Source organism: Podarcis liolepis (genome assembly GCF_965112155.1).
Source record: "Podarcis liolepis genome assembly, chromosome: 10".
Classification (NCBI taxonomy): domain Eukaryota; kingdom Metazoa; phylum Chordata; class Lepidosauria; order Squamata; family Lacertidae; genus Podarcis; species Podarcis liolepis.
Window position 1 is genome coordinate 8,911,735 of NC_139562.1, and position 22,656 is coordinate 8,934,390.

General features: G+C 45.6%; 1 protein-coding gene across 2 annotated transcripts in view; it reads right to left on the reverse strand.

The window, feature by feature from the left end:
* Positions 1-22,656, reverse strand: part of MKLN1 (muskelin 1) — an 86,337-nt gene that overhangs the window by 49,223 nt on the left and 14,458 nt on the right. Inside the window, exons 2-8 of one of the 2 annotated variants that reach the window (XM_083461160.1) lie at positions 22,511-22,580; positions 20,085-20,227; positions 17,683-17,771; positions 11,483-11,592; positions 9,637-9,829; positions 2,200-2,277; positions 1,113-1,178 (exon numbers count right to left, since the gene is read on the reverse strand). In XM_083461160.1, coding sequence (XP_083317286.1) covers positions 1,113-1,178; positions 2,200-2,277; positions 9,637-9,829; positions 11,483-11,592; positions 17,683-17,771; positions 20,085-20,227; positions 22,511-22,580 — 749 coding nt within the window. Of the gene's footprint in view, positions 1-1,112; positions 1,179-2,199; positions 2,278-9,636; positions 9,833-11,482; positions 11,593-17,682; positions 17,772-20,084; positions 20,228-22,510; positions 22,581-22,656 lie in introns of those variants that run through there. The other variant, XM_083461161.1, reaches the window with a different exon arrangement.

Sequence of the window (22,656 nt, forward strand, 5' to 3'; positions counted from 1 at the left end):
GCTATTTATGCAAGCACCAAAGAAAATTGGGATTCACTTAAAAAAATGTTTATCGTGGCTGAGGTAATGGAAAGCAAAAAATAACTGCAGACCATTAGTCAATCTCCCCAGCAGAAAGGTTTCCTCCCAGCAATCAGACCCCAAAGCACAAAGTAAAAACCCCATCCGCCAAGGACCTCAAAGAAAACTTTCTCTTGGTCCTCAGCCAGATGTCCACCCCACTCGGTGACATCACGTCTCTGGCCGAAGCAGTCGCAGAAACCTCAGGCAAAGGCAGCCAGCCTTCCCTGACCCTTAGGGGCTCCTCAACGGATCCACCAAATTAAAAAATAACCAGTTAAACCAAGCCTGCTTTGTACACTGGGCAAGGGGCCACACACTGATCCCCGGAGCCATGAACCTGAACCAGTCCCTGGAATGAAGCCCCAAACACACCTGTCTTGACAGAAGGAAAGCTCAAGAACCACAGGCCATCAAGCAGCCAAAATCAGGACACTCCAGGCTAGGATCAGACAGGCACAGTCCTACCCACCAGCCAGGGTTGTAGATGGACGAAGGTTCAGTAGGCCAGGCAAACGAGGTATGTAGGCGAGCAGAGAGAAGGGCCAGGAAGAAAGGAGGAAGAGACAGGCAGAGGAAGCCTAGTGGAGCTAAACCAACTGCCTCACATGGGAAAGGTTGGAAACCTCTGGTGCCAAGTCTGCGTGGAGTTCCCATGAAGCTATGCAAGACACCTGGCAATTATTCAGGCTGCAAAACTAGGCGGGCCTGAGTAAGACAGGTCCCGAGAACTCCAGCCCCAAGAGCCTGATCCCAACATTGCATGGTGCAGAACAATTTTGTTTTAAGTGAATCTGCTTCTGGTCTGTGATCGTGTTGCGTTCCTCCAGTTAAACCCACCTGTCTGCTCCAATGCACTGGAAGGGGAAGGAGCTGAGGTCAAAAGCTCCCTGCCTAATTCAGCAATGGTCCTCCTTTTGCAACCTTTCACTGGTTTCTCAACAGTTTAAGCTGAACCTTGAAATAAGGTCATCCCCAGAACTATAGCCAGATGCAAAAACCCATTATAGTTTTATTTTTAAAAAGAAAACAAAAAACTAAAGGCTGCTCACCTGTCTGCACGTCAATGACCATTTGATGGCCGCCTCTCATTCCAGGCCTGCTGTCCTCGCCATCACCTTGTTCAAGTTTAAGGGAGAGAAATCCTCATTATTCTACATGGTTGTGAGTTTCCCGACGCATGTATTCAACTGGATTTAAGATGTGCAAACTTACATAATTCCAAGAATGAAAACGACAGCACTGGCTATTGTAACACAAAACATGCAGGCGTCAAAACAGAATGCTGAAATCCAACATGATACACTGTACTGGCTAGAGTGTTGGAATGAAACTGGGGAGACTTAGGTTTGAATTTCTACTTGGATTCAAAGTTATTAGATAGCTTTGAGTTAGTCCCTCCCCAGATTGTTGCAGGGATAACTTGAGAAGACCATGTATGCCACCCTGACAGCCTGGGGAATTAGGGTGGGATAATAATGCAATTTTTCCCCATCAACCCCATGTGAAATATGTGCATCTTGAAAGGACATTTTCCTCTTCTGAAAACAAAATGAAATGAAAAGGGTGGAGGGTATTCTCACTGACCATGTCACTATATTATTTTCATGACCTTATGGGATCTGAGGGACGTGGGTGGCGCTGTGGTCTAAACCACAGAGCCTAGGGCTTGCCGATCAGAAGGTCAGCGGTTCGAATCCCCGTGACAGGGTGAGCTCCCGTTGCTCGGTCCCTGCTCCTGCCAACCTAGCAGTTCGAAAGCATGTCAAAGTGCAAGTAGATAAATAGGTACCGCTCAGGCAGGAAGGTAAACGGCATTTCCATGTGCTGCTCCGGTTCGCCAGAAGTGGCTTAGTCATGCTGGCCACCTGACCCGGAAGCTGTACGCCGGCTCCCTCAGCCAGTAAAGGCAGATGAGCCCCGCAACCCAAAAGTCGTCTGCGACTGGACCTAACAGTCAGGGGTCCCTTTACCTTTATGGGATCTGAAGTGCACATACAGCCAGTGAAAGAAGGCATTAAAATCCCTGCGGTCAGCTCCTGTTTGGACCATGATTCTTACACATTCTGCACTAGCTTCTTAAGATCGTCCAGGAATAGCCTGCTACAGACTGCGTTGCAGCGAATCCAATTGTCTCACCTTTGGTGCTTTTGGGGATTATCTGACCCCACCGTGGTTTGTATTCCTGCTGACTGATGTACTGGTTGAACAAGCCATCTGTTTTAAGTGGGGGAAACAAAAACAGGAGAAAATGTCAGCAGCCAGCCGCTTCACAAAAAACATCACTTTAAAAAATAATAATTTAATAAACTGTGCTAAATACTATACCTTTAAAAAGTAAATAGCATTAATTAAAAACTGATCAAAAGGCACCTTGAGCATTTTAGAGCAGAAATACTGGTAACAGAAATTGTGCAAAATCACCAAGTGGCATGATGAGGTATCACTCGCAATCAAGCGCATGTCAGGTAAGAAGGATATACCTCCTCAGAAAAGGTGGGGAGCCAAACTTAGTGGTTTTCTGGAGAGGGGGCATGACTGGAGGCAGTCCTAAGGCGCAGAAAGAGAGGCTTGGAGGACCACACTGGGCCCCAAGGGTTGAGTTTCTCCACCCCTGATTTATGGTATTTTACTGCACCCGTTGCATATTTCCTTCTAATCAGTCGCTCACCACTTTGGTGGCCTCTGGGCTGAAAAGCAGCATATAATTAAATGGCAACAGTAATAATACCCTTTGACCAGGATAGAGCTCACTATGTGGAGACAGGAGGGGAGTTCAGCCAGAGAAGCTGCTGGAGAGCATCGCTAGCGGCTCAGGGTGTCAGAATGTGTGCTCCTGCTCAGGCAAGCTGGATCCTGTCCTTGTTTTGAGGGTGGACGAGAATGCTTCGAAGCGCAAAAGCCTTTGCATCTCATGGCTGCAGAATTCCCCTGGCAGCTCCTAAGACCAAAACGCAGCGTGGTGCTTTTTTAAAGGGTCGGGTCAGGATCTCCAGTCAACACCCCCCAGGATGACTTGTGTCACATACAACGCTCTCCCGCCTCCAGCTGTGTTTGTGACTTCCTTCTAACCCGGCTTCTCTTGCGCAGGATGCTGGGCCTGGAGTTCTTCCAGGCTTCTTCCCAGAAATATTTCTCCCTTGGCAGCCACTCCGCTTTCAATCTCCTTGTGCTAAACACCAACAAAGGCTTGTTTTGAGCTGGCACTGGCCGACTGGCCGGGAGGGGGGGAGGGTGAGTTGGTTCAATCTTGTAGAAAGCACCTGACCCCTCTCCTCCCATTCCTCTCGCTGCCAAACCGCTCAAGAAAAAATGCCACTGCAGTGCACTGGATTCCTCCGTCCCCTGCACCAAGGAGCCAGCCTGCATCTGTTTAGGGCCATCGTCCACTTATAACGAAACGGCGGTTTAGAAATAAGGCTTTCGGCTGATTTTTAGAAACAGTTCTCAGCTGGCTTGGTTACCAAAACATGTCTCCAAAGCCCTCATCAGCAGCAATTTGGGACAGACGGTTACTTAAGGGAGCTGGTGCCAGGATTGGGGCTTTTAGGTGCTTTGCAAAATGTACCTTGCTGGGACATAGCAAGTTCATCATTTCACAGAAGGTGCCTCTTGAAGTGGCTTGGCTTCAGAGCAGGGGATTTCTGGGATGTGCACAAATGGCCTACAAACTCTCTTCGTTATTTTTTTTTAAGCAGGCTGAGTTGCCTACCTTTAATTCAAGTGATAGAAAGGAGCTAAGAGAAAAGAATGGCTCGAGGAGACCTCTAGCAGGAGAAGTATCCCAGCATACATCTTGAAGCTAAGGGCAGGAGGGGGGGGGAACTGTGCAAGCCTCCCCAAGGACGGGTTTCATCCATGGCACCAAAATTTAAGAAGGATGTTGATAAGCTGGAAGGTGTGCAGAGGGGGTGACCAAGATGATCAAGGAAACCAAGCATTATGAGCAACGGTTGAAGATGCTCTACTACCAAACTACAGCCCTCCAGTTCTGAAACTCTCCTGCTAATCTAGCTCATTCCACAGATCTCCAACATCTGACGCCCCCACCCACCCAAAAGACTGTGTCCTATTCAGCCCTGACCAGCATCCCTACTTGATGGCCTCCAGATATTCCAGACTACAACTCTCATTGGCCATTGACAGCATCACCAATAATCAGGGATGATGGGAGTTGTAGTCCAGCAGCATCCGGAGGGCACCAGGTTGGGGAAGGGGCTCTAGGCCGGGAACTGAGGAGAAATAGCAAAGAAATGCCCCCTTATCCAGCTTCCACGACATAAGGACAGTTCCTCAAGTAGCAACTTGCTTGCCTACCACTTTGAGACTAAGCACATATTTTCTCAAGAAGCAGAACAATTCTTTCAGTTCTAAATAAATTTAGCTTGCTGCTAACCGAGCATTTCACAATGCACTGCAGTCTTTTCAAGAGCGTACACATAACTGAGCTGGAAACAGATGTTTGGCAGGCTCAGAAAGGCAAAATCACTGATCCGATAGCAGCTTGAAACAGTTCACGGCGTTTTCCCATTACAAAGTGGGGAGTTCAGGGGCAGTGTGACCTTACCAAGGCTCACAGACACAAAGTGGGACTCGGACCCAGGGAAGAAATGAAGGCCAGGGGGGTCACAGATGATGTGTTAAGTCTACATCAGAGCCAGTTCTCCCCCTTAACCAACCAAGAGTGGGGTAGACACAGCTCCCTGACCATCCCACATTGCTACCAAAGCCAGAATACAGAAAAGTTGCAGACCCTATGTCAAAATACTACCCTGAACAGACTTGATATCTCATCTGATCTTGGAAGCTAAGCAGGGTCAGGCCTGGTTAGTACTTGGATGGGAGACTGCCTGGGAATACCGGATGCCATAGGCTTATACAAAACTATAGCTCAGTCATTAGAGCATTAGGGTGGGTTTGAGCCCCAAGTTGGGCAAAGGATTCCTGCATTGCTGGGGGCTGAACTAGATGACCCTTGTGACCCCGTCCAACTCTACAATTCTATTGTTCTACCTCTGCTTCATAGACCATAGAGTATTCCCACTAACTCTCACCACTTTCCCCAGCTGGTCAATATGTCTATTGCAGAGATGGCTAGCCTGTGGCCCTCCAGATGTTATCCAACTCCCACCAGCCCCAACCAGCATGACCAATGGACAGGGATGATGGGAGCTACAGACCAGCAATGTCTGGAGGTTTTCTTCCCCTCCTTTATTGGAACGAACTAAACTGCAGCCTGGTAAATTAAAGTCTGGCTGCTTTGTTAAAATGAAGCAGCCACATTCCTCTTTATTTCTGCTATCTGCCTATCCCAGGAACCTGTGCAGGGTTTTTTTGTTTTTTTAAGGTTTGACACAGATCTGGGTTACAAACCAGACTTTGTGATTTCTCAAGAGATGGGAAGCAGCCATTTCCTCTTTATGCCCAGAATACTAGTTGTGCAACCTGATATCTGAGACTTATTCAGCCAGCAATCTCCATCTTAGAACAGAGCTTGCAAGTTGACCTCAAAGCTAATTGTTGCATGTTGTTTTTCCTTGTCCTCCTCACTGCTTGCATTGTGTAACATCTTTCATGATGGAAGTGTTCTGGAGAACTTGAAAGCTTGCCATACTTTATTACAACTAAAGATTTCGGCAAATATATTGCCCAACTGGGATTTGTTCTCTTATGGGTCACGAAGGCTATTTTATTTCTTCTTTTAATTAAATTTGTATATTGCCCTGTACCCACAGATCTCAGGGTGGTCACAACATAAAATCACAATATAAAGACAAAATACGTAATAAAAACAAAAACACATTTTAAAAGGGCATCGGATGTCTATCGGCAAAGGGCCTGGATAAAGAGGAACATTTCTGCCTGGCACCTAAAGGTGTGTAGGTGCCAGGTGAGCCCACCTAGGGAGAGAATTCCACAGACAGGGAGCCACTGCAGAAACCTCCAGACCCCTCGTGTCCTTTGTGTCACTCCTCTATGCCTATCCAAAGGCACCTCCTCAACACTTGCCTGACTCAATAAACCCTAGCTCTTAGAGCACCAAAACACTTGTGCCAAGCTAAGGAAAAGATGGAGCCTGTTGCAACCAGTTGCCAGGATCTAGCTGTCTCCCTTATTATCATCACTTTGTAATCAATACCCACATTCCCCAAACAGCACAAGCTCATTTTTAAAAAAAGGACTGCCTATAACCAATTTAGAGAATTCTTTCATACGTCACATGAGCATCCATGTGGGGAATTGGTGAAATCCCACCTGGCTTTAGCTGGCTAAGAAGATACTAACTTCCTGTCTAGTCTTGGGGACCAACCTCTCCTACAAAAGCCTAGGGAATGGGCATTCAGATGTATGCTTTCCACATGTATTACTTGGAAAAGGGAAAGCATTGCATCAGAATCAGCCCCTAGCAGTCCTCTGCCAACAGATACGCAGTCATCGGAAATGGGCAAGAAGTCATCCAAACAGAGTCTTGACTCAGGGGCAGGAGCGGGTGGGTGTTTGTGAATTTACAAGTTTTCGCAGCTCTGGCGAGATGAATTATTTGGAACGCTTGGTGCCTGCATCTGGAGGCGCTTCCAAGCAACACCATTAAGGTAACCCTGCATTTGGCATTTCTACCATATGACTGAACTTTCTTGAGAGCTAGCCAGGATATAGGCTGCCTGGAAGCTCTAGGAACGAATCCAAATATGAGGTATTTAAGCCCCGGCTGCGAAACAGCTGAGTTTCAGGGAAACCTTTTTTTATTATTATTTCCAAGAGGAAGTCCGGCAGCTGCCTGAGTTTCCATCTGCACATTTTCTGAGAATTTCAGAAGACACCAGAGGGGAGGGGGACGGAGGAAGCACGTGTGGCCGATGGCCAGCAGACACTGAAAACACATTATCTGGATGCAGGGCAAAGGGGTGTCAGCCTGCCATGGACTGGTCCCAGCTACAGCCAACTCTAGCCCTGGGTTCCTCACCGCTTCTCTCCACCCAATCAAGCACCCTCTGCAATATTGTGAGAAAAATAAATATGTGGCACTTTCAAGCACAAGTGCAAGCCCAAACCCATTTCCAAGCCATGTGTACAAAAGCCAGCAGTTTAGTTTTCCAGAAAGCTTCATTTCTGCTTTGGCCAGTTAAGGCAAGGGCGGGAATGCAGGCCTAGGGAACTTGAGAAATTCCCTGGAGGAGGAGGACTTGGTAAGAAAACTAGCGCTTTGGCATCCTGGTAAGATCTTCAAGGAAGCACGCAGCCACAAGGAGATGTTTATGTATGAGCTGCCCTAGGTTTTGCCAGCTGGTAAACAGCTGCCTCATTCTTTGCCCTGGATTTAGCTCATGCAGTTGAGGGAGTCACCTGTGGAAAAAGCATCCCTGGGCTCAGTCCCAGCCACTGACAAACACTTCTTTGGTTAAAGTTCACTCCAAGGCAATCTGAGCACTCTCACTGGGGGGACCATTTCACGCTCCTGTCCCTGGCTCTCTCCCCACACACCTGGCACGCCACCCGCTGCTCCTTAACCAGAGAGGGAAGGGGAGGAGACACCTGCCATTTGGTAACAGCCCTGAAACCCAAAAGGCTGCAGTCAACACTGCTAAGCTAGCTTAGGCCTCCTGACCTGTGTGACCAGGAATAAGTTGAATAAGTCACATGATACAAGCGGCCAGCCTATACCATATATTACAGCAGGGGTCAGCAACCTTTTTCAGCTGTGGGCCGGCCCACTGTCCCTCAGACCATGTGGTGGGCCAGACTATATTTTGGAAGAAAAAAAAATGTGAATTCCTATGCCCCACAGATAAACCAGAGGTGCATTTTAATAATAATAATAATAATAATAATAATAATAATAATAATAATAATAATAATAATTTATTATTTGTACCCCGCCCATCTGGCTGGGTTTCCCCAGCCACTCTGGGCAGCTTCCAACAAAGACAAAAAATACAGTAAAATATCACAGATTAAAAACTTCCCTGAACAGGGCTGCCTTATTTATTTTAAATAAAAGGACACATTCTACTCATGTAAAAACATGCTGATTCCCAGACCATCCACAGGCCGGATTGAGAAGGCGATTGGGCCGGATCCGGCCCATGGTCCTTAGGTTGCCTACCCCTGTATTACAGTGAGACGTTATGGGCCAGGCCACATACCTCCAAGAACAGGAATACAAATGCTTGTGCACCCCTGCCATGCCTACAGGGAACTATATTTTGCAGGCTTCAAAAATGTTCGCCCTTGTGATGGTGAGGCTACCCCCCTGTTCCCCAGACTCAACGGTCAACCCATAAATGTAAGCATCACATCCCTCCAAGGCGCTGCATCTGGAAATTGTTTCCCAAAGGCAGAATGCTCCTGGCTCCATGGCAATAAATCTAGCCGGGGCAAGATGGGTCAGTGATGTGGAGCTCCTCTTGCACCAGAACTCCAAGATCCCAGCTACCCATTCCGTTTGTCACATTACAAGAAGCCGCGTGCAAGCCGGGTCCAGTAACTATGGCAATCCCCAGGAGAAGGACAGAGGAATCTAGAGGGGATCACAGGCAAGCATGCAGGGAAACAGGAGCCTCTAACCACCTTCTTTCATGGATTATTTCTCTGCTTATCTTATCTTTCCTTTAACAGCCAATTATCCCTGTTCCTTCCCCTCACACAAACCCTAGGGGACAATTGGCTGTTAAAGGAAAGATAAGATCAGGAGAACAGAGGGATGCAGAAAGGTAGCCACTCCCTCTCTGCATTCCCCTGCTATTCCCTCCAGAGTCAACTGCTTGCCTCCAGGGCAGCTGCAGCAGTGTCAGCCAGAGCCAGGCTTACACATGATGAGTACTTTGGACGTGATGGACATGACACGCAGCCACATTAGGGAACACTCCTCTGAGCGGGGCAAGTGGGGAGTTTGTTAACAGGAAGATTTAGTTCTGTAAAGTTTGTTCTGGGTTGGCTGTCTGCCAAGCTGCAAAGAAGGTTGTATTTATATTATTTATATTCATTCATCCCTCTTTTACTCGGAAGGGTCTCAAAGCAACTTGCAATTGTTTGGCACTGCCAATAATCTGAATGACATAGGGCTGGGCGATATCTGGTTTTCAACACTATGATATATCACCGGCTAAACATTGTGATGTACCAATATATCACAATGTCTGAAATAAGGATGGAACTATGTAGAGTTTTTCCTGCATTGTGATATTTGCTCTTGTGATTCGATGCTCCCTGCATGTGGCACAGTTAACAGGGGTTGCAGGAACTGAGAGAAGCATTGGCTGGCTTCACGGTTTCCCCCACATTCTGATTTTTGCACAGCGCACGTGCACACACACACACACAAGATTCGCGATATATTGCCAGGTGAAAAATTATGAAACTGCTATCACGACATGGTCTTCAAACCAATTTTGGACAATCTATTGATATACTGCCCAGCCCTCGACTGAAGCTTGGGAGGGTGAGGGGTCCTGTTTCACTGGCGACTTACAGAGCTCAAGAATATAAAGGGATCCCAAAAAGCCCAGCTACAGCCAAGACATCCATTCATTTGCCAATCTAATTCAAAACGTGCCTTGCTCCCTGCTCTGCTCTTACCATTCACAGCTTTCTCTATCAACTCTTCGCAGGCATTGAAGTCGCCCTTCAGGACTAGCTTGTCGTGAAGATCTGTCAGCATGGGATGCTCCAGCGCAATTTTGGTTTTCTTCTGCAGGGACTCAAAGGCCTCTGTGTAGTTGTGCTGGCGAAAGTGCTTCAGGCAGAGGCGAATGGCTTCCTGTTCACGGTACTACTGGAACACAAGGAAATTTATGAGAACAGCACTGTGGATCTCCCAGCCAAATGCTGCAGGATATACCTCCGGCACTGGGTTGGATTAAACAGGGACCTAAGCCCTTGGGAAAAGGGACGCGGGTGGCGCTGTTGGTTAAACCACAGAGCCTAGGACTTGCTGATCAGAAAGTTGGCGGTTCAAATCCCCACGACGGGGTGAGCTCCCGTTGCTCGGTTCCTGCTCCTGCCAACCTAGCAGTTCAAAAGCACGTCAAAGTGCAAGTAGATAAATAGGTACCACTCCGGCGGGAAGATAAACGGCGTTTCCGTGCGCTGCTCTGGTTTGCCAGAAGCGGCTTAGTCACGCTGACCACATGACCCAGAAGCTGTACGCCGGCTCCCTCGGCCAATAAAGCGAGATGAGCGCCGCAACCCCAGTCAGCCATGACTGGACCTAATGGTCAGGGGTCCCTTTACCTTTACCTAAGCCCTTGGGAGCAGATGAGAGAAAGCAATGCCCAATTTTAATTTTACACATATGCCTTCTTACTGATTTAGTTACCTACTTTTTAAATTACATTTATATCCTGCTTGCCTTCCACCATGGAACCAGGCAGTCACAGACACCCAGGCGCTGATCAGGCTCAGACCTGCTTAGCTGCAGTGCTGATGGATTTGCACAGATTTTATCTGCACAACTACCTTGCAAGGTAAGATCATGCCCAAGTGAGGATTTGGATCTGTATCTCCTGGGTTGACATCAACCACTTTATCAGCTATACCACGAGGGCCCTTGGAAAGGAAGAGCTCTCGGTAGTGTCTAATAGCCAGGTAATTTAAAAGTTCCATACTGCTTTCATCATGCATATTTTTAATCCTAAAACAATTATTGCAACTTCTGTATTGTCAGACAGTTCAGAAACCAGCCCTAACCACACATGCTTAGAAGCATTTATAAACTGTTTCATGTTTTAAAAATCTACAAGCGGTGTCCAATATTTTTAAAAACTGTATCATTAAAAAATACAGCCTAAAATCGAAACTAGAGCAATATAAAACAGGAATCAAGGGTTTCATACATATCAAGCAGGCTCTGATTTTATGGGCCAAGAAAAACTGGGCAAAAAGATACGTCCATCAACTACCTGCAGAAATATTTGAACCTTCCATATACCGAGGCAGAGTATTGGTGTATCTAACCACTACTGACTACTCGGAATGCCAAAAGCTTTCAGAGATTGCATGTATAGGCTCCCCCCCCACACACAATACTAGGTACTTGGGATCTTTTTCAATTGCAGAAAGGTCAAACCAGGACAATAATATCAATATCATTGTCGTTCTTATTAAATAATATCTTCTTTTGGAACTGAGGCAAGCTATAAATATGCTGTCACACAAAAGTCAAAGTTCTTCCATTATGAAATGCTCACGCTTCTCACAAAAAGCGGGATATTTTTCCAAAGCATTTCACATTCCCCGGATTCACAGAGACACTGCCAAACCTAAAGCACCACGTCAAACAGCTATGTCTATAGAAATAATGATATTGATGCTGCGAGTGTCATACAATAGTTGACTGCTTGAATTCAAACAGGGTAACTTATCCACCAACCAGAAAATTGAATTTCTTTCTCTCACAAAAACCTCCAGCAGTTCTGCAGCCTACCTTGCTGTACCAATTGAGGCAGGGTTGCACCACATCCGGATCGTCGATGCCGTTAAGTTCAACGTACCAGATGCTAAAATTGAAGCTGGGACCCCACGACAGCAACGGAACTGAGGAATAACAAGAAAGGAGAAAAAGACATTATGTACTGACATGCTGGTTTCTATTGACCACAGGTGGCAGGCACTGACTTGTCTGCCATCATTCCTCCCAGACAATTTAAAAGCATCACTGGGCCGTTAAAGAAAATAGGGCAATGCAACAGTTGTTAAGTGTGCATAAGCAGTAGGAGGACAACATGGACTGTTTTTGTGTAGCCCAGTTCCATTGCATTATCTCACTCTGGGAAGGAGGTACCAGAATCCACAGGACCCTCGAAAATTGAGAGTTACAGTTCAAGCCAAGCAACTGAAGATAAGTGGCCTGCAAGGTAGCTTTGTCCATCTCACTATTCACCACTTAAATGTGCATCAAATACAGTGAACTCACTCATAGATTCCCACGGTAAAAACAAGTGCCACTCTACAGGACCACGTCACAATGGGTTATATGACCTGTGCATGCAAGCCCAATCCCCTTTTGAAAGGTTTGTGCCCTGTGTGCATACTCCCTACCATTGCCCCGTCCTATAGACCACATCCCACAGATAGAAATCCATTGCCCCGTCCTATAGACCACATCCCACAGTCACTCAGGGCCTCTGAATTCCATCTGTATTCTGCAATTGCCTTCTACATGCTGGGTACTGAAGCCATGTGTGCCAGCTATGATTTCTTTAGATTTCCACCCACTTCTGTTTGAGCTCTCTCCCTCTCCCTACCCAGTCAATCCTCAAAATCTCTTAGATGCCAGAGAATTACTTGAAAGTTTCCATAGATAAGCTCAAAGCGTCACATCCTCTCACCTGGGAAAACCCTTCACTTTCACTTCCAGGTGTGCAGATTCTGCTTGGGCTAACTGCACACACTGCCCTTCGCCACACACCCCAGGCTTAAAGCCTAAAGTGCCGAAACTAAGCCTCTGCGTCAAATTAAGCTTTTGAGTACCTGTGGCCAAAGGCCACCTTCCAGAATATGCAGAATGTGGATAAACTGTGATCCATAAAGCGCACTTTCAAATTGCAGAAGAAATAGAATACTACGAGTTTTAGAAGCGGCCCGTCACCGTGTCTCAATCTCACCTACCCTACAGAGATGATGTAAGGTAAAAGGGGCCCGAGTTCCTTGGAGGAAATGATTTTTAAAAAATAATAATCAGATAGATCTTTTGAGAGTATCCTCTGAAAAGCCAGCTCTCCAGGAGACCTGTGATTCCTGTCATTAAACTATAGCGGTCTAGAATGTGCAGATGCACAAGCAGTTAAAATACAAACGAAACCCAATGAATGCCATTAGCATTTAGAAGAATACATCATTTAGACACCTGTCCTGGAGGTTCTGCATAAATCTGAAATAATGGAGATGCAGTATTGTGTGAAAAGTAGCTATGAAGGCGCACAGGCACAGTTTTGTATGGAAGCAATTATATTCCTGACACCAGCCTTTGATCATTTTGAGTAAAGTACTTCTGTGGCACCTAAGGAAAGGGCCACTGACTCAGCTTATCTTGGCCAAGTTCCCAGTTCTGGAGGCTAGTGGTTCCCAGCTCCAAAAATGGAAGCTTAGAATTAAATTAAGCGGTGCACTTTGAAAAACAAATCTTGCCCATGGATCAGCAATAAGCAAATGCAGTTAAAAGGGTCCAGAGTGGTCGCTTTTCATAAAGTTATCAATAAGGTAATAGTGGAGAGCTTGCCCATCACTATGGATTTTTCCCTGCAGTCCAGATTTAGCAGGTGTTCTAGACCGCATTCTTGGTTCTGCAATCTTAAGTGTCTGGTGTTCTGCCTGACAAGCCTGACTGCTTTAAGTGCCAATGCCTCCCTTAGAAAGGATCCTGGCAATGGCAGTTTTTCCAAGACATTAGCCCTGATAAACATCCAATCATAGAGGGATAATTATCAAGGTTGCAGGGTGGAATGAGAGCCCCATCACACAGTGTACCTGCCATGAAAAACGCCTGCAATGCACTTCGTGTGTACTCAAACCTGTGTGTACACCACAATTTCCCTTTCACAGAGATTACAGTAATGCACAAATTGTCCCTCTGCAGTCACATCAGATCCACACAGTGAGAAACACAATGCAAGCCCAGCAATCCCTCCGACTGAACTAGCCGACCTTAAAAATCAAAAGCAAGCTTTTGAGTTGCACAGAACTCCTATTCACGCACTGGCATCAAAAGGGGCTTTTCGCACCAGCAGCTTAAAAGACGTTTGCCAGTGGCAAGTGGCTAACAGAAAGGGCATTTCCTACATCTTAGCATTTTAGACCCAAGAGCCTGGAATGAAAAGAACAGACGGAGCGACTGCTAACGAGCCATGTTCTCAGTACAGCCCACGCACTGCACGTAGACAGCTTACAGGCTGTGCTGTGAATGTCACGGGCTGAGAACACCTTCAGATCCACGGAAAATTAAGTGGGTCTTTTCGAGCTTGGATCATCTCTACCCTGCCATCTTCAATCCACAGTGCCGGAGCACAGAATCATCCATTCCGTCGGTCTTTTAGAACCTCCTTCTCCATAACCAACTCCCCCTTCCTGACCTCTCCCCTCCAGACACTGTATCGCAGTTTCTTTTAACCTAACAGCTGCTCTGCTGGAGCAGACCCAAAGGTCCATCTCACCAGAGTGTTCCAGCGCCAGTGTCATCCAGACAGATGCTTCTAAGCTCCAAAAGCAGGGCATGAAAGCAGCAATTCTCCCTGTTTGCACCCGGCATCTGGCACGAAAGTGTACAGCCCCTGAACATGGATGCTTCCTTCAGCTATCATGGTTTACTGCCAGGTCGGGCTGGGGCCGTTATGGCACAGCACTGCTAGGCTATATTTGTGTCACTAGTGTATAGGGGAGGCGTAGGGGGTGTTAAGGAAGGGCGCAATATCTCTGGTGGGGGACATGGCGTGCTCCTTCTGGGTAGCTCATCCACCATTAGCCAGCCCCCCCACCTGCACTCAACTCTCATCTGTGGCTCCTAGAAGTTGTCAGCATGCAACAGCCCCGGGAACAGCTTCGTCTGGCTGGCTAAACCAGGTGAGGGTAGCCGCTGGGTCTCAAATCCTTGGTGAATTAGGGAGGCGCCCTGCAAGTCCTGCAGCTAAGTTAGTGTTAAACATCTTACTCAGCTTTCCTTTGGACCACATCAATGAGGCCAAGACATCGGTCTTGTCATCTGGGTAGCCCAGGACTTCCACACACGTTGCCCAGGCCTGCAGCCCATGGAGATCACTTTGGTGCTGCAAACACAGTGTGTAGGCACATTGCAGTGTGGATAGCTGCAATTCCTTGGAGGGCTTTAAGCAGAGGCTGGATAGGGATCTGTCATGCATGATCTACTTGAGATTCCTGCATTGCAGGCAGTAGAACAAGGTGGCCCTGGTTCTAGGATTCTATAATTCAAGATTCCAGAATACTGAATGACCAAACAGAACTCAAAAGAATGATGGCGCCACTCAGAGTGGCCATTTCTTTCCATTTATTTCACTTGGATCTGCCTATTTCACCTAACTGCGACCTGTTGCCCTCCAGTTGTTTTAGAGTTGTAGTCCAAAACATCTGGAGGAAGGCTAATATACTCTGTATTACCAAACTCCAACACTAGAGTGGATTTTTTGACAAGGGGTGGGTGGGGAGAGTGCAGGAAGGGAGAAAACTATTATCGTTATATACGTAGCCTCCATGCAAATGCTGACATTATTCCACACAAGATATTGCTTCCCCTAAATATATTATTATTAGATAATCTACACAAAACTTCACCATTCAAGCAAGTGTGGATAAGGGGTGAAAGTGGGGAAGGGGGGGGAATCAAGATTCTAAAATGAGAAGATCAATGAGCAAAATACCCAAGTAATCAATGAAGTTAAAGCAAAATAAGAGTACTGGTGTAGTTGCTCATCTGTTGCGCAAATTCTTTTAAAGAAAAAACAAACATAATCAGGACATGAGCTCAGATTAGGAAAAAGCTTGCCAGCTTGTAATGTTTTACAGGCAAGGCCACCCAGCGAGCAGAAGGCAAAGCAAATGTCCTTTTTTATTATTAAACAGATCTAATTCACTTAATCCAGAGATTGCTGCCCAGCATCCCACAGATTCCAAGACAGATACCCATCTGCAAGAATTGTCCCCACTCAAGCAGGAGGGCCAAGAATTCACGGTGTTATTCCTGTTCTTATACAAGTCTAGCATCAACTGGCGTTTTGGTCAACCACATTATTTTAGACCAAAATGAAGGCTGCCATAAATTGAGGACAATGTTTGGAAAGTAAAAGTACTTGGTTTAAGTATTTATTTTAAATGGTCTGTATCCAATGATAGTCAACCTCACAGCAGACCCATTGAAATCAATGGACATGAGTAACTCCAGTTAATTTTAATGGGTCTACTCTGAGCAGAACTCATTTGGCTACAATCCAACATTTATTCCCTGTCTTTCAACTGCAATTTCCGAAGGGGTTGTTTATATAGCACTTTTTTACTCTAAGTGTTTTATACACTTTACAAAGTTTGAACCACTTTCCCCAAAGCATTCCAGGCAGAGTTCATGGGGCTGGTTTTAACCCAAAGACCCAAAACACTTAACACTTGTTAACATTTGAACCCACCTCCTCCCTTTTGGCCCAGGACCATCTCTAAGGAGACCAAAAGAAGAAAACCAAAGCATGACTAGAAAGACACTCTTGGTGACCACTGTCCACCAAGTGCTCTCAATAACGCTGACAAAAATTCTATTTATATACTGGCAAGTAGATGCAGGCGTGACAAAAGGAAGTACTGCTTCACATGGCTATCATTTAATACATGGAACTGTGCTGCCACCAAATGCAGCAACAGCCCTTAGCTTAGACTGATCAAGTTATTAAAATATAGGCCTATAAACAGCCATCAGCCATGGTGGTTATACAGAATCTTCCAGGTTTGGTAGCAGTGACTACCAGAGGGTGAGGACAAACTTCTGATAATAGCTTAATGCCTTGGTTGGGAGCTTCTGAGAGGCATCTGGTTGGCCACTGGAGACAGAAAGGTGCTGGATGAAATAGAACTTTTGTTCTACTGGCATGGCTCTTCTTTTGCATCAGGATCTCAAATCCCAGAAATGGCTCTAGTCACTCTAGTCAAGGGTTCACACCGAGGGTCGGCAACCTAAGGTCCATGGGCCACAAGCAGCCCATGGGGGTCGTTTAACTGGCCCATGGACCCTCGCCACCCGCTCAGTTGGCTCCCGTGCGCCATGCTAAACCGGCACAGAACAGAGCAGGGACTGCCTTCCACGACGCTGGCCAGCTTCCCATTGGCTGCAGGAAGCTCCTGCAGCCAATGGGAAGCTACGCACACCACATCCGTGCCGGAAGGAGCGCCAGAAATAGCATTTGTGCATGCGTGTGCACACACTCCAGCCTACCGTGAAGAATAGTTTGGATTTGATATCCCGCCTTTCACTCCCTTTAAGGAGTCTCAAAGCGGCTAACATTCTCCTTTCCCTTCCTCCCCCACAACAAACACTGTGAGGTGAGTGGGGCTGAGAGACTTCAAAGAAGTGTGACTGGCCCAAGGTCACCCAGCAGCTGCGTGTGGAGGAGAGGGGAAGCGAACCTGGTTCACCAGATTACGAGACTACTGCTCTTAACCACTACACCACACTGGCTCTCTGCGGGACCGTGAACCAGCCCATGCCACAAAAACTTTGCAGACCCCTGGTCCACACCCTGCAAATGGAGGAACTATGACTAGTTTACATACTGAGCCCAGCAATAAGAGTCTTCCTCACCACCCTTCATCAATAATTGCCAGCAGGATGCTCTCAGCTAATACCATACCAGAGGCAGAGGAATGCACTAAGACACGAGTCCCAAGCCAATGGTAGGTTTGTAGGCTGAAACAACACACTCTCCAACTGCATTTTAAGGACTTCAAAAAGCAAGACTAGGTCCTGGGAATTTGCTCCTGACACGAGGGAGATACCACATTTCGCACCAGCAGCAGATTCGTCCAAAACAAAGGACATTGAAGAGGCCCTTTATAACGCCGCTGGGTGGGTAACCTGCCTGAACAGAGACTAGCAAACTGGTAGCACGTAAACTAGGGGGGGAGGGATATATTTACCTATCTTAATAAATCGACAAGGGAACATCTGCTCATCAATCTTATGCTTCAAGGTGAACGTTTCTTTATTATAGTCATTCTTTAAGCCACTGTGGAGGGAAGGACACAAGGTTAATAAATCTTTTTATGGCTAAGTAGGAGATAATTTTTGTTTCGCTTCAATTTGTAAATAGGCATGCTGCTACAAAATATACCACCACCACCCTCAGGGAACATTTATAAGTGGGGAATAAGGATCAGGAGACCACTGCTTATGGCCCTCCAATCACTGCAAGTTTTTTTGTTTTGTAGGGCAGGGACCAACTACACCCATATGAATCTATGCTCTGCAGCGTAGAGAGAGCTTAACAAGGGACAGGGATTTCTCTTCTATGGCAGGTAGGCAGAGCAGAGATTTTAAGTGCTGTGGCGCCTAAAGCCACATTGCACCATTTACTAGTTCAGGTTCAAGAAGTGGCCAAGTTTTATATTCAGGTCAGCAGCCAGACCCCACCACCTGCTAAGGTCTTGCACAGGAAAGCCAGCCAGCTATCTTTATAAACGTGATGGGAACACATAAATTAATGCTTCCTTTCTCACACACACAAAAACAAACAAAGCCCACATGGCACAGAAAAGTCCGAGGAGCTCAAGTGAATGTAGATATGTGAAAATGTGATTTATTCATACTTCTATATAGAAAATAAATGTTTTTTAACAGGGGAGGATACAAACACTAATAATAATAACACTAATAATAATAATAATAATAATAACAATAATAATAATAATAATAGATTTATACCCCGCCCATTTGGCTGGGTTTCCCCAGCCACTCTGGGCGGCTTCCAACAAAACACTAAAATACAATAACCTATTAAACATTAAAAGCTTCCCTAAACAGGGCTGCCTTCAGATGTCTTCTAAAAGTTTGGTAGTTATTTTTCTCTTTGACATCTGATGGGAGGGCGTTCCACAGGGCGGGTGCCACTACCGAGAAGGCCCTCTGCCTGGTTCCCTGTAACTTGGCTTCTCGCAGCGAGGGAACCGCCAGAAGGCCCTCAGTGCTGGACCTCAGTGTCCGGGCTGAACAATGGGGGTGGAGACACTCCTTCAGGTATACTGGGCCAAGGCCATTTAGGGCTTCAAAGGTCAGCACCAACACTGTTGCCTGTCACCAGATGCTGCTTTCTTTTTCCTGGTGTACAGGATTTGGAACTCTCTCCCCATGGAGAGTCACCTGGTTTCTTCCCTTTTAAGTTCCTGGACAGGCTATCATTTTCCATCAAGCTTTTGAGGGTGTGCGTGGCTTATTCTCAACTGCTTCTGCTTTTTTCGTTTTAAGCTTACAAGTTTGTTAGCTCTGCTCAGGTGCTGTGCTTTTATGCTAATTTTTTATTATCTCCAAGTCATGTTATGGGGTCAGTGTTTATGGAAAAGCAGAACAGAAATGTTCATTTGACGAAAAGCAGAAGAGTAAGCGAGAGCCGGGGACAGAGGGAGTGAGCCAGTGCAAGGAATCAGAGATGAGAAGGAAAGCTTAAATGCAGAATGAGCACAGAAGAGAACCACCTTTCACCTTTTGAAACAGCCAGTCCAGTGGCTGGGGCAACCCAGCCAGATGGGTAGGGTATAAATATAAATATTATGAGGCTGCTAGTGTTGTGATCTGCCAAGAAGCTTTGCTCGAGGCAACAGATTTGGTCTTGCCAGTGGCTTGCAAAGCAGTGAGCTGTCCAACATTCTGAAATGAGTTAGCTTGCTTTTCTGGAATTCAGATGGAAACGGGGATGAACCTAAGGCTGTCCCATGTAAACCAAAAAGAATTTGCTTTCGATTCATTGGGGGAAGTGTATAGCTGGCTCACCAAACCAGTGCTGTAATGTAAGGTATCTGGAAGCACACAGAGAACAGCCTCACTCCAATAATGTCATTTTTATCACCAATAGTAATGGGGAAGAGGGAGTTAAAGCATAAACCAGACAGAAGGGAGGGAGTTCCCAGTGGTCCATGAGATTCATTCTGGTGGTCTATGGGTCTGTGGTTGAAGACGGGAGATAGCACATTCGTCAAATTAAATATTCATCTTTATTTTTAAGTGTATTTTCATTCCTTTTGTTTCTTGTATTTTACCATATTGCCATTTGAATTCTATGGAATGCAATATGTAATAAAAGAAGCAACCAATGACAATAAAAAAGCACATAGCTTCTAGCACACAGTGCATTAGAATTGCTACAGAAGGCAGAAAAGTAATTAAGAGGTCTGCCAAAACCCTCACCAATTTTCAAGTGGTCTATAGGGGGAAAGGTTGGGAATCGTGGACTAAAGCACATCTCACGGCTGCCTATACTTCACCTTATCAATCCTGCGATGGAAGACATTAAGCAAATGCCCAAAGCACATTTGAATATCCTTCTTACCTTGATAAGAGATCTGTCATGTTTTCTTCATTCATCCCGCCAAAAACTTTAAACTTCTTTAAATTACAGACATGAGTCTTCTCATATTTTCCAAATGTGATGCTCTGGACTATGGCAGGCCTTTCAAGTTTCAGGATCAGATACTATAGGGGATGGAAAAAGAATGCACATGGGTCTTTGTTCTTGTTTTAAGTGTATCACACCGCAAACAAGGCCTAGAGCTAAGTAGAACCTTAAAACAAACCAAGAGAGGATGTAAGCAGAAGGCGTTTTGCAGGTGTGGAAATTCTGCTCTGCGCTGTTTCTTGCCACACTAATGAAAAGAAACTGGGAGGAAAGTCTCTGACAGCTTCCATGGCAGCAAAGACAGGCTTGTGATGGAGAATGTCCATGGGTATATGTGACAGCTGGGTATATGTGAATGGCATACAGCAGCCTACCTGGTGATCGCCAGATGTTTTGGACTACCACTGGGGCTGGGGTTGATGAGAGTGGTAGCCCAAAGCATTGTGGGAGGGGGCTCCAAGTAGGCAACGACTGTGTATACACAACTCTAAACTTATTCCATGCATCATGTCTTTAGATATAAATGTTAGTGTGGAAGCTTTCACATTTTTTAATTGGGAAATTTCTGCCTGCTCTGGATTGTTGTACTTATGCAGTTCTGCATTTCATTTGCAAGACTGGGTTAGGACATTTTTAAAAAAATTGTACATTTTGTAAGCCACCCTGAAGGTGATGACTGCAAGATAGGCATTTCAAAAAAATTATTATTTTAAAGTCCTTGGGTGTTAAGTCTACTTACAACATAAATGATAGTTCCAGCAATGAACAAAAATCATGGTTTGTGGCTTGACCTGAAGTGTGCACTGAGCCACAGTATATAAATATGCTTGTTTGTACATAGCTTGAGTGCATCACTGTGGCCAAGAAAATTGCCTTGAGATTAAAATATTTTGTCTGCCACTTGCTCTAATAGTCAATACCACTGCAAAGACTACCTCACAACATGAACCAAGATGTATCATGCGAAGATGCCCGATTTACAAAATGTATTTGCTTGCCTTAAAAATTTAGATGGCCAGGTCCCTGTAAGAGGGGAAGTAAGATGTATGCTCCTCATCTGCTCATTCTTTTTGGCAAGATCCAGCCTAATAATTATACACTCAACCATTCAAAAATTAAATTCCACTCATCAAGAGACGCCAACCACCACCATCCACCAAATTCACTTAAGGCCTCTAGGGCATCATACTAACTCAAGACTACATTATACTCTCAATACAATGTTAACATATCATTTTTACACTGCTGAATATCATAAAAAGGAATCTCTGCCAAGAAGAACTATTAAAGACCATCTGGTAGACGCATGCAGGAAGAGCAGAACATGACTATTTAGCTGGTTATTTTTAGCTGAAATACTAGCTTAGGAAAACCTACGTTCAGAAATGTTGGATTATTTTTTTTCAAAATTAATGCTAAAAATAAACAAGCTAGAATTTTGCCAGTAGCTTAGGTGCCATGGACATTAAAATCAGTGCTTCTTCGGGGACTGGGTGAGTTATTTGCAAGTGGCAAAGGGAGTGGGGGTTGAGGAGAATCCAGATTCATTTTATTCCCAATAATATTAATGTTGGCTTGAGCTATTTCCTCCGCCGTGGTGCCCTTACCCCAGCACCATGACTTCCTATACTCCACAGGAAAAGCTAATAAAGTAGTAATTGGAAGACAGGCTACTGTAAATGTCTCTGGTACTTGCCTAACAAAGGTAGGTTATGCTGCCACTTACAGAGGTGTTTTACCTGTTCAGTATGTCTTAATCATAATTAGGAGAGGCCCTTTTGCAGCAAGCCTGGGTTACTTCTCCAGAAATAGTGCCCCCTTCCCAACAGGATCAATCAGACCTTGCCAATCCTTCTACACACCCATGTCCAAGAAATTGCAACAAAACACGAAGAGGAGAAAGTACATCAAGATAGAGAAGAAATGTCTATTTTCGTTGACACTGCGGAGGGAGGCAAAGCACCCAGAATTTCCCAATGCAGTCTCATTCCTAGAATAGATCCTCGTCCCAGTGTATTGATACTTATCGCCAATGTAAATAAACATGCACAGACATTGAAAAGCTGGCTATTTCCAGTAGTATTATGGAGAGCTATTTTACCACTCCTGCTTCTCCAAGGGATCCCTCAGCCTGCTGGTTCTTCCTGTTCTACTCCAGGGTCTCAGAGAAGAACACAGAACCAATGAGACACCATTCGGAATTTAAATGCAAACACCAACTTAACCCGGCCCTCTGAAAAACCAACCCAGAAAGAATGGTCTTGCAACAATGGCACCATTTATTCAGATAAATAATAGAAGTACTGGTGGTGGTAGTAACTGAAGGGTTCGAGATACTGAGGGAAAATTCAAACACTTACCTGGGGAGGGTAGTTGCTTTCAGAAGACCACCGCGAAGACTGATCATTGGGCTTGTCTACTAAAATATTCCTAAAAACACATACACAAAGAGAGGTTCAAAGCACTTGTATGTTACCCACTTAATACTCTGTACTAGAGGTCAATG